At 40.7% G+C, this 14,362-nt stretch overlaps 1 protein-coding gene across 2 annotated transcripts in view; it reads left to right on the top strand.

Annotated features, from left to right (window-relative positions):
* Positions 1–374: 374 nt before the first annotated feature.
* Positions 375–14,362, top strand: part of LOC146609535 (RNA-binding motif, single-stranded-interacting protein 3-like) — a 301,239-nt gene continuing 287,251 nt past the window's right edge. For both annotated transcript variants that reach the window (XM_085345750.1, XM_085345749.1), the window contains exons 1-2: positions 375–571; positions 3,593–3,781. In XM_085345750.1, coding sequence (XP_085201876.1) covers positions 3,608–3,781 — 174 coding nt within the window. In that variant the 5' untranslated portion in view covers positions 375–571; positions 3,593–3,607. The remainder of the gene's footprint in view (positions 572–3,592; positions 3,782–14,362) is intronic.

Here is a 14,362-nt window from a genome sequence, read left to right as displayed (position 1 = left end):
ATGTCTGCTTTCTTTTTGCCATTTGTGTGAAAAAAGTGCAACATAGAGGACACTCGCTACGATTTCAAATGACTACGTTTCTTATAAATAATAACAAAAAAATAAAACTAACGTTTTAATCTTTTTTTGCTACTTTTCAGTATGAAAAGCGGCTTGCTTTATAGCAACTTTTCTACGACAGCGATGTCAAACGTCAGCTCTCTCGGATATTTCGAGGTGTACCTGAAGGCAGCATTTTTGACACGGGCTCGGTGTAACCGGGAGGTGGGTTTGTTTGATGACAGCTTGCGGGGACACGCCCGCCGTGACAGCAGCAGCAGCTGAAGCGGCTTGTGTGGCTTTGACATCGTGCACTGCCTCCTGGGCTCGAGCTGAGCGTCTCAAAGCCTCGCGGCCAGCTTTTGACGGAATAACTTCTCATACAACTAAATGAAGCGGTTGCCTGTTGTTGTGCCCCAGACTGCTGTGGCTTTCCGCGTCAGAGCAACAACAGAGATGTAAAGCAATTTGCACTACCGCATCTTCCTCTTGATATGCTTCTGACATAACGAGGAGCCAAGAAGTGACAGAGGTATTTCGGCATTCTTTTGGAACTTGTTTGTGTTGGTGTGCCGCTGCCGTTACGCTGTTGAAGCCATTGTAATATCACAGGCACAGCGCTAGGAGCGACAACCCCCTCGGGAGGATGTTTGTGTCGCTTGAAGTCGGGACGACGTTAGAAAATGTTTGAGTTGCTCTGGTGTGCATTAAGTGAAACGTCCACGGTTAGCTGCAGCTTCATTTTTAGCTGTGAGCGTGAACGGAAGACCTAGCAGGCGAGTTCACATTAGCAGCTGAAGAAGGAGAACTTTGAACACTGAATGTTGCACTGACCTCGGGCCTCACCTGCTAGGTGCCAAACATAGAGAGACCTGCAAGAGGTGTATCCTTTGACACGCCACACGCTAAGATAATCTTTGCAGAGTTAGTCACTTCTAGTCCCACTTAGTGCTTTTGTAACCTTTTTGCATTATAACAATTAAATGATAATACTCGAGGAACATCACAAGGGTTCATTAACGGGGACCAACAGGTGAAGTTCACCTGTCTGTGTCTGTGCCAGTTTTCACTGGGCTGCAGCGTTATAATGCTCAGTGAAAGGTCCTTCAGGACATGTATTTATGAGGCAGCTCATCTCAGTTGCAAGAACAACCAACTGACCTCATAACTTATTAATGGCCCCAGAATGCAAAATGAAGCAACTCAGATGCTAAACATCGACCCGATGCTGATTTCAGATCTGTCCTTCAAACGAGGTCACTTGTCTTTACTTTGTTTGTCTTCTGCTTTATTGTTCGGAGACCTGGAAAAACAAGTCCTCACTACTGAGATAATGCTTCCTTGCATGCACCACACTGTTAAATGATTTTTTTTTTGTTCTAGATTATAAGGTTACAATTTAAAACATGTTGTTTGATCAGAATTTTTTTTTTAAACATCTGTTATTTATCCAGTTTATTTTTTTAAGTGCTCTCAGTGTGACAAACACATACAGATTAGGAGAGAATTATTAGTCCCCAAACTGAAAGTTTTTCTCAAAATCTTCCCAAATGCTTTTTAACAGAGTAAGGGATTTTCAACATCCTATTTCTAAAAATATTAGTTCGCTTTAGATTTCCACACAATAACAGCATAATATCTGGGTAAAAAAAACCCACCCCAAATGACCAGGGTTATTAGCCCACTGAAAACTGACCTTTTTTTGAGCTGTAGCACAAACCACTGCTGTGCAATTATGTGCTTTAACGTTGCCCAAAGCTTGTAAAATAAAATGAAAACTGAGGTTTATCTTCCAATTTACAAACAGTATAAACACTTCAGCAAAGGTTTGAGCTCACACCTGAGAAACCCTCATGACAACAACAAAATAAATCAGTTAACTCGAGAAAAAGAGTTGTTGATGCTCACAAAGGATGAGATGGATATGCAAAGTTATGACACTGTTTCCAAGTGTCATCAACTGGAGTGAGAAGTATCATTAAGAAAACTCAAAGAGAGCCACGGTGTACAGAACAAGCCCATCAGAGGTAAGAAGAGAAAGATTTCAAAGACCCTTAAAAGAAAACTAGTGATTAATGATGTGTTTAGACTCCAGAACAACAGCCAAGATGTGAGTGACTTAACCAAGTCTGGAATTGTAGTCTGAATGAAGAAAATCACTTGAAACCTGCACAAGAGTGGACTGCAAGGTTGCAGATCAAGATAAACTCTGCTTTTGCAGAAGAGACACTTTTAAGACAAATTAAAGAAAGAGAAACATTATGCATGCTGGAAGCACATTCTTCCAGTGTATAAAGGAGCTCTTTAGCCACAAAGATGCTTTAGTTTGGAGAAAGATGGGAGAGGTGTAAAACCCAAAGACTATTGTCCCCAGTCCCCATGGTGAAACACGGCGGTGGGAGTATTATGCTGTGGGATGCTTCAGTGCGTCTGGAACTGGGAATTTTATCAATGTGGGAGGAATCACGAAGAACGAAGGACGTGAAGATTCTGAAAGAAAACCTCAAGCAGCCAGCACCAAAACACAATAGCAACACAATACATACGTCAGCCCTGGTGAAGAACTACTTCCATAAGAGCAAAGTGAATGCCATTGACTGGCCTGCACTATCTTGAATCCCATTAAGAATCTGTAGGGTGAACTGAAGAGGGAAGTCCATGCCAGAAGACCACAAATTTGGAGGAGCATGTAAAATTCACCAAAAAAGAATAGGCTCAGATCAGGAGACGTGTGTGAGACTTACCTAAAACTACAACAAATGACATGCGCTGTTTTCCAGCAGATAGGATACACAATTGACTATTAGCGTTGGGTGGGCTAATCATTTTGACTCTGGTAGTTTCAGGGTTTCATGGATTAAAGTGATCCATTACATTCAGAATAAAACTTTTAAGCTTTGTTTAACAGCACTTGGGTAATTCCCTTTATAAAAATTACATTTTCACATGGGGACTAATAATATTGTGCAAAGTCAGAGGTTAGGTTAGGATACAGTGCAGTGCCATGGGAAGGATAGCAAATCATTTTGTGCTGTGATATAATCATTATTATTAAGTTTTAATTATTTCATTTGTAGCTGAGAGAATGGCAACCAGAGCCTGATGGGAATTTCCTTGACAGACCTTTTACTTGTTAACTATGACTGAGTGTCCTCAAATTTTCCAGTTAGTCATGCATGATACCCAAATCCTAAAGGCTAACTTACATAAACAGACTCCAGCTTTAATGCCATTTAATATTAGTGATTACACCCGTGCCTTTATTGATGTGAAATGTCTAAATGTCTCCCTTGTTTTTGAAAATTTTAAAGATGGGATTATATTTACCCCACAGTTGTGTTCCAGTGATATGACTTATAATGCAGAAAAGCTCGAACGACTTTTGTAATAAATACTGGAAATCGATAGTGATGTCAGACTGAGATATGTCTCAGAATACAAACACTGGTGCAGAGATTTTGTGAAAACAACCATAACTTGTAAGTCAGTCCAAGTGTTTCATTCATCCACTCTTTCGTCATTATTTTCTGCAATCTCGTGCTACCATTAAAAGGCACTGCAGGGGAAGATGGAGGTCCAAAGTGGTGTTCAGCAGCCTGAGCCCTGCCCTCTGGGCTCTCCTCGGTCAGGGGCCGATCAGCAGAATGAAGTGGATGACAGACAGATGGATGCCGGTGGCAGGCCTTCCACTGACAACCACAGTAAAGATGCACAGCCAGCAACGCAGAAAGACGACAAAAAAGTGAGTTACAGGCTCCCACTGCTGCACATCTGCAGGCGCTGGGTCTGGGTGTGTCTGTACATGTGTATGTGTGTGTTGAGTGATGAGATCCTGCCTGACTGTTGAGCTATGTGGGAAATATCCTGTACTTTGAGTGTGTTTTATTTTCCAGTGCTTAAAAGCCAAGTTGCATTTTTTGCCAATACATTTTTTTATGTTGTGGGGCGTTAGGAAGAGCACAATGGATATTGGCAGCTAGCAATATTAGCCTATCCTAGCTATTTGCTGATATATTGGTATCAGCAAATAATTGTAATTTCTTGCCGTATAAAATTTAAATTTAGAGAAGTAAAGAAGAGACAGGCGAAACACCCTTCAGCCAGGTTGCGAGTGTTGTACATTGTATTGTTTGCCCACCAGAGGGCGCTCTGCAGCTTACCTGTTTGCAACGCACGTGATTGGAATGCGACAAACACATTAGAGCGTTAGGCAGGCCATGAATGAATAATCATAACTTGTTGCAACATTATAACACGTTTATTTTTAACCTACATTGCCATATTATATAAGTAATGGCTCATAAATAACAGCTTATAAGAAATGTTTGGGAGACCTGCTTGTTTTGTGTGCCTGAAAGAATAAATATCGGCCAATATCTTATTTTTAAATTCCCTATTAATAGTATTGGTCTTAAAAACCCTATATCGGACCGTCTCTAGTGTTAAGCGTTGTCAGTCCTCAATCATGAGCTTCGACACTTCTCCAGTTCTGCAAGGACATGTTTGCAAAGCATTGTTGCTTCAAAACTATAGTTACTTTTGCTCTCATGCCTCAGTTGTTTTAAAGGGTCCAGTCAACGCAAAAATATCAAGCACCGCTGTGGTATGGACCTGTTCCTATTACTTATCAAAACCCAAGTGGATTGTGCATTTTGGAGCCCTCTGCACGTCCAAGAGTGACAGTAAAATCCTCACTGGCTGTGCTCCATCTCAAGGATGTCAATCATGCTTCTCTGGCAGGAGCCAGAACCTCTTTCCGTCAATCAGCCCGAGAGGCTCTGCACGCCTCAGAGCAGAGAAGAGATAGAGGCAGAATAACCACAACAGATATCAAAAACATTCACTAGATGACTGGACTGACTGCTACTGGCAGCTCTGAATGGGTTGCTTGTCATGGCTTGCTGTATCAATTTTGAGTTCTTTGAGCAGAGTTTGAGCGTACAGTAATCGACATCACGCTTTAGGGTTTCCAACTTAGTGAGGTGAAAGGGCCTCTGAAGCATTAAACTAACATCAAAAAGTCATAATCATACAATGCAGTTATTTTAGGTTGAGTTTCAGCTTGTTACTGTAGCATTTAACTCTTCTTAATATTAGGTATTAACCTGAAGGAAGTCTTTGCACTTATGTCTAAAATTTCTGCAGTTTAATGAGTTAGGGGATTTTTCTGCAGCTGTGATCAAATAAAGCAACTATTACTTCAGTACTTTTACTTTCACGTTTAATGCTAGCGACCTCATTCTTGATGATCTACATATTTGAACTGGCGAATATGCCCTTCCTGATGCATCCCTCTGGTTTGTGACTGACACTAGGACTACACTGGCTTGTGGCCCTTTGTCTCATGCCAGGAAAGAGTACTACAAATGTGATATTTGCTTTGAGAGTGAAGGAGTTGCTGTGAGTCTTTGTGGACTAAGAGAAAGCATATAATAAAGTGATGATAAGAACTGTACTGCACGAGGAGTCAGGAGTGGCAGAGAAGTATGTAAGGGCAAGACAGTGGTGAGGTGTGCAGTAGGATTGACAGATGGGTTCAAGGTGGGGGTGGGATTACATCAGGGATCAGCTGTGAGCCCTTTCTTGTTTGCACCGGTGATGGACAGGTTGACAGATGAGATCAGGCAGGAGCCTCCGTGGACTATGATGCTCACAGATGACATGATCTGTAGTGAGAGTGGGGAGGAGGTGGAAGAGAGGAGGAGGTATACTCTGGAGAGAAGAGGAATGAAAGCCAGTGGATACGTGTGTGGAAATGAGAGGGAGGTCAGTGGAACAGCTCAATTTATAAGGCAAGGCTGACATGGTTTGGACATGTGCAAGAGGAGGGATGGTGAATGTATTGGACAAAGGATGTTGAATATGGACCTGTGGAATAATGGAACTGTAACAAAAACACCCTTTGCTCATGGAGCTAGTTGCTTTGTTGCAGTTACTGCAGTCTGTGACAAATTCTTGTATAAGTTGTAATTGTGCAGTAGTACTGTAGGATAACATACTTTGTGACCATGCAAACTTAGATTATGTTCGCTATCTGAATTCTTTCAGGTAGTTCACTAAAGTCTCTTATTACAGTCCTTTGACATACACATGAATACACACCATCTATAAGACTGGATAGAAGATCTCCTGCCTTTGAGGTATTCAGCACAATAAGACCATCAGAATTTCCACACATACACTGGTCTACCACCCGCAGTTGGTGTGAAGATTTAATTTTTCAAACCTCAACCTATGCCTTTTAAATCCAACATTGACTCGTCCATGTCTGCTTTTATTGTCTACTGACAAATCAAAACCTTTGTACAAATATCTTACATTAATGGCTGTAATGATAAATGTTGCCACCTTGGAAGGCTGAGTGCACTCTGTTAATGTTGAACAGGGGCATTTGTCAGTGTTTAGCTGTTTGTGCTGCACTGTGAAGCAATGGGGCATGAAGGCTTACATTTCAGAGAGCAGAGGTTTTCTAACAAGCTCACAGAGGCAACATTAAACATTAGTTTTTAATTTTACTGTGGGTGTTTCCACATAAGCAGACAACAAACCACAACATGCAACAAGACCACTGTCGCTGTCATTTAACCTTTTTCTAATTGAAGCAAGCAGAAGTGGGCATTTTTTTGTCCTTTTTAATTTTTTTCCCCATTCTCTGTTGTTAATTAGCAGAGTAGATAATTCTAATAAGTGGTGCATTTTCACAGAAACATCGCCTGGGGACCGCGGGTCCCAGCGCCACTGGCCTGACCAACTGTTTGGCAAGCAGGCCACTGCGGCCGTGGATTCATCGATTCCTCTGGAGTGTTAATTCATCAAGGTGTCATCAGTGGAAATGGACCACTGCTCTGTCCTTGTTAAAGGGTGCTCGCCTCTCGCCTGCCCTGTTGTTTATTAGTGATGCATCATACAGAATGAGGTGACACAGTTTGGCCTGTGGGCGCAGGCTTAGAGCTGCGGTGGCATATAAGGTCATCATGAGTTCAGTCAGCTGTTGCATAAAGGTTAAGGAAGTTAGGTGGCGAAAGTATATTTTCCCGTTTGAATCCCCAGACTGACCCTGTATTCCCAGGAATAAGAAAGTAAAGGTTTAACATTTGTTTCAACCTGATGAAAAACCCTTTAGTGAGCAATTAATCCCAAGCTTGTACTTTTAATGTTGCATGCTAACTGTAGGCTGTTCTTTTTGAGCAGGCTTTTTTTCAAAAAGAGCATTTAAAATGTCTCACCAAATTTTTTTTCAGCTTGGTTGTTTTCTATTAACACCATGGTGTCAATTGACCAACCATAAACTGAGTTATACGTTTAATAATATATAATTGGTATCCTGGATTTAACATTTGACCCCACTTGATTCACCGTTGATAATCCGTATCAGTAGATCAGAGACACCAGGATTCACTATTTTAATCTTGCGTCTGTACTATTATTACATGAATATTTTAGGGTGTTTGTTCATAACTAAACATTTCAGACTGAAAGGTAACTAACATAGCTTGCTACTTCTGCAGTAGCTTGCTACTTTGTTTGGCCCTTTGTTTGGACATTTGTGCACAGAAGAGACTCCAGCTGTTGTAAGGTGTCTTTCTGCTAAAGGTCAGCTGATGACCAGACAGTCAAAAGTCACAGCATCTGATCCACCCTCGGCAGTGTGCCCAGATGTGTATGGAGTAACTGACTAATGTAGGGAGTGTTCAGACCACAAATGGCTCTCTGAAATGACCTGTCAGGAGGAACGAAAAATTAAAAACGCCCACGAAGAGCCTCTGACAAGAGAGAAAGAAAAGTCTCAGCTCAGCACCCAGGCATTTTGTAGAAGAAACACAAGATAAGATAAGATAAGATAAGATAAGATAGAACTTTATTAATCCCTCGGGTGGGTTCCTCTGGGAAATTCGATTTCCAAAAAGCACAGCACCGACAGAAGTTACAGTTACAGAATATTATATATATATATATATATACACACACACACATACACACACATATATAAATACAGAGACAAATATAAATAAAATATACGAAGGGGATAAATAGAATAAATAGGAATAAAAATAAAAATACAAGTGAATTGCACATTTCAAGTATTGTGGTGATTGATAATGTGTTGATTTATAATGTGCTGAATCTGATCGTGCACTTAACCCTAACGTGGTCCCGCACGGATATTTGCTGTGCCCTTACCCCCACGTTGATCCGTGACACTATCTCAAGTGCAGTCCGTGACCTCTAAACGACCCTGAGGGATTCTTTCAGTTGCATCCCTCACCATGATGAATCGCCTTGTGCGGATTATTCTCCAATTAGCTCTGTTGAAATCTCAAAGCATCGGCCCACCACTGCTGATGAGCACCAGTGCTGATTTGAAATATTGCACTAATTGGTGTCATAACAGCCTACTGACCTTTAACTCATTAACTGCACTGGAAGCAAAAATAAGTCGGCAGTGCAAAGCCTATGGCTGCTTGTAGGAGTTAGCTTGCTGAGCATGCAGTTTTTATAATTGTTCTCTACAGTTTTCTAAAGGGGCTGTCTACGTGAGTGTGTTAATGCCTGTACCTGTGTGCACTCTATTTTTTACGGACAGTTTATTTTATCTCTCATGAATGTAAAACCGACTGATCTATTCCTCCCTCGATGTGGTAATTTGTGTTTTCTTTCCATTAGAAATGAGTCACTGGGGAGTGAGCTTTTATGCGTGGAGTGGAACAGTCGTACCAGTGATTATTGCTGTTGTATTTGATTACACAAATGACAAACATTCAGGAACAGAGGAAGCAAATTATGTTAAATTGCTTCGACTGAATTTGTGTGCACTTTCAAATGAACGATCCGAAAATTAAAATCTGTGCAAATGTTACTGGGTCCAGATTTGAATGAATTTCATGTTTGCTAAACTGTAAAATCAACCTGAGCGAGCTCAAGTCAGGTAAGTGGAACTTTCTTGACTTTGTGATGACTTGTCCAGATGCTGTTGGTGCACTTGCTTAATTACTTCTTGCTCATCGTGATTATTAAGATAACTGTAAAAAAGCAGATGGCATCTCACCTTGCTAGGCAATGTGGCTTCAGCTGCAGTGCGAAAGCTTGGGATGTCTTCTGTTTATATATATCATTATCTGTGGTGCCTAATTTTTTCGATTAACATTCAAGTTCAGCACGATCCAGTGAAAGGTGATATAATAGCTAATGTATCAAAATGCAAAGAATATGTGAGGAAAGTAAAGTGAAAGTTTTTGTCTTCATCAGCTTTTGCTGGATTGAACTGAGTGCAGTGAGTTGAGCCAAATATGGACCGACATCCTGAGCACCACCTCCGCAACCCCCCTTCGTCCTCCACTCTACAGATTACCTTGGCGGTAGCTAGCGGGGCCCAGATAATTACCTTGTGTTATTTCTCCTCCCACACTTTGCTTTTGAACTTGTAGCTGCCTGGCTGCCTCAGCTCTAATAGCATCCCGGCATGCCATCGATCCCGCACCCTTCCTCCGGATATGGAGGGGTAGTGGAGGTGGGCTGATGGTTGTGGAGGGAGGAGGGCTAGTCTGTCCCAAACCTCTGCAGGTTTCCTAAAGCGCAGGTTAATCAAAATGCCAGCGTGCCTTATCATAGGAACAGCACAATGTGCAAATAGCTGTAATATGCACATTAAACAGCATATTACAATGTGCTCTTTGCAAGTGCATAAATTGAGAACTGGCACCTTGTCAAATACTAAACATTCACACATACAAATGGCTTCCAGTTTTTTCCCCCATGCAGCAAATTAAACCTGCTATAACTAAATGGCTTCCTGTGTGAAGACTGCAGTTATGGCAGTTCAAAGACCTCATAATAGTGACCTTTAAAAAGTCTTTACTGCTTTTCTTTCTTTCTTGCTGTTTTTTTTTTTATTTTGAGAAAATTAAAATCTGCTCAGCTGTGTCAGGAAAGTAAAATAAATTGGAAGAGTGGTAGCTATAATAGTTTTAGATATGGTGTGATGTTTTAATCCTTTGACAGCACAAATATTCACTGCCACGCGCCAGAGCATTTCAAGGAAAGTGTCTTTAGAGACAGTCATTTTGCAGAGAGGTGAGTATGATGGCAGAGCATCTCAAGCAGATGTGGTAATCTCATTACTGTAATGCATCCCTAAGTATTATAGGAAGCTGCTTTTTTTTAAAGCTAATTTGATATATAAGTGTATTCAGAAAGCATTTTGTCTGTTATTCTTTGGAGAAAGAATAACATAAAAATAATGTCCAGATTGAATAATGAAATATTTGGTAATCCTGCTGTGTTCTGTTTCACGAGCAGACCTGTATCAAGATAGACAGGTTGACTTGTCAAACAAAGCTGTAACTAATAGCATCAGTAATAGCTCTATTTAATTTTGGTTTACTGTCAGGTCTTTGGGAAGGTGCCTGCTGGCTTACTGTCATATTGGCACGGGTAGATAAAGCTTTTTTTTATTTTTATTGTTGCTTCTCCTCACACTTGTGAGTGTGTGTATCTCTTTTCAAAAGATGTGAATATATAGAATATGCACCTTCCAATTTTAATGGAAGGGCTTTCTAAAATAAATTATTAGACAGTAGAAATAGGTGTGAATAACTTGATGCTGGCTGAATTTTGTGTTTATGCAGTTCAGTGTCACACTTGAATAGAACATAAGGGTGCACAATTAATTGAATTTTAATCTCGATCAGGATTTTGACTTCCCAAAATTAAATTAAGATGATCGAGTGATATTAAAAATGTGTCTTCCACCAGTAAGAACGCAAAGAAAAAGCAAATCAAGTTCTTTGTAAATCAGCACCTGACCATGTGCCTAGAGTACATGTGCCAATCAAAGCTGTTCTCTGCAACATACAGTTTAAAGTTTTCTTGACTAGTCTGGATGGCAAAATTCAAATGTTCGGCACAGCAGGGGGAAGGGGAAGCTCATCCCTTGAAGTGGGCTGTTTGAAAGTAGCTCAGATTTAAGGCAAGTGATGTTAACCAACAACAAATCATATGCTGAGAGTTGTGTAGAATTGCGTCTGCACCCCAACGCAACACAGCTGAGTTATTCAACTGCCTGGAAACACACCACAAAGTGCAGTATGATGAGTGCATAAGGCCAAGAAAAACAGTGCAAAGATCTCTAATGCGGACACGTCAAATGTTCAACGTTATCTCGGACATCACATCAGCTCACAAAGACAAGTGAACTCACCAGTTCATCACATTCAGTTAGATCAAACACACATGTCCACTAAACACTGCAAGTAATGAAGGCTTCTGTAAAATGGCCAGCATAGTGGACACAAGTTGCATTGTCCCCACCAAGCAATTAGTTTGCTTCAGTGGCAATAATTGCGCTGTATGCAAAACATTGCAGGGGAAATGTAGAGGGATTTCACAGCTGTGGCGTACTTTTGAATTTTGTTTACATCCATCATGCAGGTACAGTGAAAACTGTATAATTTAGTTCTAGAAGATGGACTCTGCAAAGTTTTAATTAACAGGAATGTAGGACAATGCAGGTAAAAATTGTCCTCTGATGATTTCATTTGGTGTTCATTTTTAGTACAATTTTTGGAGTTTTATGCATATTTCTTATTTTCCTTCTAAGAGATGCACCAAATTTAGGTGACTAAGAAGCCCATATTTTATTTTTACATTAACAATTCTACATGGGTCAAATGCAGCAGCACATGGCAGTGTTATATTACATGACACACCAATCAAATATTTTTTTGTTCATAATTGTTCAGCCCTAAGAGAACACTGATATTTAGATTTTTACTTTTATGACCAATAAAAATGTAGCCACTGAAAATGGCTTACATTTGATCATCACATATGAATCTTCTAACTCTCATTGCTCATTTCTGGCTCTTTAAGTCCAGGCCATCTCTCCTGCATCAGAGACTTTAGTACTGGAAATCATAAAAAGAGAAAAGGTGTAACTTAGTGATATGTTCAATACCAGAATTTAACCTCTGCAATTTATTCATCAGTACAACTCTAATGACGCACTCCTGCAACACTGCTTAAATTTCCAGCCTCAGTTTAGTATGGTACAGTATTCATATGAGCACCCAGTATAGAAAAACTGCATCACAGAGCTCTGCACGGGGAACCATTGTGCTAAAGCTGAGTGATTCTAAATAAGGCAGAAAGAGATGTCACTTGAAAGAGGAAGTTAAAAAAGTCTAATCAAAAAATAAAAACTATCTGTCATCTGGTTTGATACACTTTTTTGATTCAGGCCCCCACAGTGAAAATTAAACTCTGTGTCCCTGTCAGGTTATTTGAAGTAAATATATCTTCTATGGAGTGCCTAGAGCATAAGGTAATTGGGTTACCTCCTGGTTTGGTGACCAAGGTCATACTTTAGCCCATGAGCTCATGTATTAGGGACGGATGATCATTAGTGGAGAGTTGGAACGGCATTGCCATTTGGTTTTTGAACTGTTTGCTCTATTTATAATGGCTGTATGGATGCTTGTTAACATCAGCTGACCAGGAATTGATGTATCTGAAGAAAATAGTGATGCACATTTAAATGCAAATGGAATCTCTGCATGAATAGTAATAGATTTGCTTAGATAGCGCTTTTCAGGAAACTTTATAGGATGCTGTAATAACCCCTGTAACACTATACTTTAAACGGTAGGAAAAGCTTATCAGTGTGACTGGTATGCAGTCTAATGTGTTTTATGACGGCCCCTGGCTATTTGTAGACGTTATTTGTGTTCCTGCTTGCTATTTTAGTCTATTGGCTCTTTAATCTGTCATACAAAAGTACAGAGGCTGATCAAGCATGTCAAATGCGTATCATGCATTCATGTATCAAGATGCAACCTTTCTTAGCAGCTCTATTTATCTCTTATTGGTGTGTTTTGCTACTTTATTCAAAGCATATACTCTCAGTATAAACATAGACAACGCATGGACCTTCATGTGTTCACAGTGACAATCACACACACGGTGACACACTACCAGCAGATCGCAGGCAACTTATTAGCTGCTGTCACAACACATTTGTCCCTCATCTGTTTGTGGGAGCTGTCGTGAGCAAAAGGTTGCTCTTTGCTGCAAAGTGGCAAAGTGAGGTCCTCACTGTGTTTTGCATTCTCTCCTAATGGAAAGCGATGGCATGGGCCATGGTCCCCTCTCTCTGTGGCCCTGTGCAAACCAGGGTGATTTCTGCCTGAAAATAGCCCCGCTGTCAGCTCGCCTTAGTTGCCGGGGCAGTTAAAAGAGTCAGTTAAGGGGATCAGTGCTCGCTGGAGTGTGTAGCTCAGTGGCTATGACACATGGCTTTGTTGGGATCACTAGCTGCTCCTAATCCTCTTGACACAGATGACCAAAGTGTCACCAGTCATGACTCCAGTTTTGCTTGTCTTTAACTTCGTAACCGGTTGACCTTATACCTGTACACTTGCTAACAGCATGAACAGCTGTACTATCATATTATATTTGTTTTTTCTAAGAATTTTTTAAACCAAACTGCCTTAATAAAAACCCCGCTGCTGTTATAGATTTAGTTCATAATGAAATATTTGTTGGACGTGCAGCTTGAGTTACAGGCCGGCAATTTGGCATGCTAACATAAGCACGAGAATGCCCCATTTAGAAGGCCATCTGGAAAATCCTTCGCTGTGATTAAAAAAACAAACAAACTGCCTCTTGCATTTTTTTTTATGAATTGTAGACCCCATGGATGTTTGCTGTGTGTCTGCCACACTTTAGCTGTGTAGAAGTATGCATGCTGTTGGTGGTTTGTGTCTGACTCAGTGTCAAGGCTGGAAACTGTTCACTGTGTTTGTGATGACTTGGCAGCAAAAGAAAGGTCAAGGAAGACTTGTGCAGAATTGCCAAATGTGCGAGATTAGCAGTATTCAGTTCTAGTTTCCATAGGGTGAAATTCTCTGGAGTTTTTCTGTGTTGCTAGAAAATGTGTTTAGTATTGTCAAATGTGGCTATAAGCCAAAAAAACCAAAACGGAGCATAGAGTAGGGCTTGGCGATCACTGCTTCAAAAATAAAAATAGGAATATTAGTTGATAGTATGTAGTTTGTTTTGTTGCTGTTTTATATCACAGATGACGGAGGCTAATCCTTTTGCAATATCAAGATAGAATCAGGGTGTATACCTCACCCCTGACGTCGTTGCCCACCTCTCAATTTTAAATACACTTAGTCATTGAGGGCTAGCAGGAGGGACTATGCGCTTACCTGCTGCTCCTTGGCAGGTAGCTCCATGCCCTCCTGGGTTTTAATTGCACCTTAGAACACATATGCATCAACACTACAATGAGCGGGTGGAGGGAGGTTTGGAGTCTTCTCCCACC

The sequence above is a fragment of the Diplotaxodon limnothrissa genome, linkage group LG22, assembly GCF_057381915.1.
Source record: "Diplotaxodon limnothrissa isolate DT_005_m linkage group LG22, D_limnothrissa_male_GT1.1, whole genome shotgun sequence".
NCBI classification, from domain to species: Eukaryota; Metazoa; Chordata; class Actinopteri; order Cichliformes; family Cichlidae; genus Diplotaxodon; species Diplotaxodon limnothrissa.
Note: the sequence above shows the minus strand (reverse complement) of the source record. Positions and strands in the feature narration are given on the sequence as shown.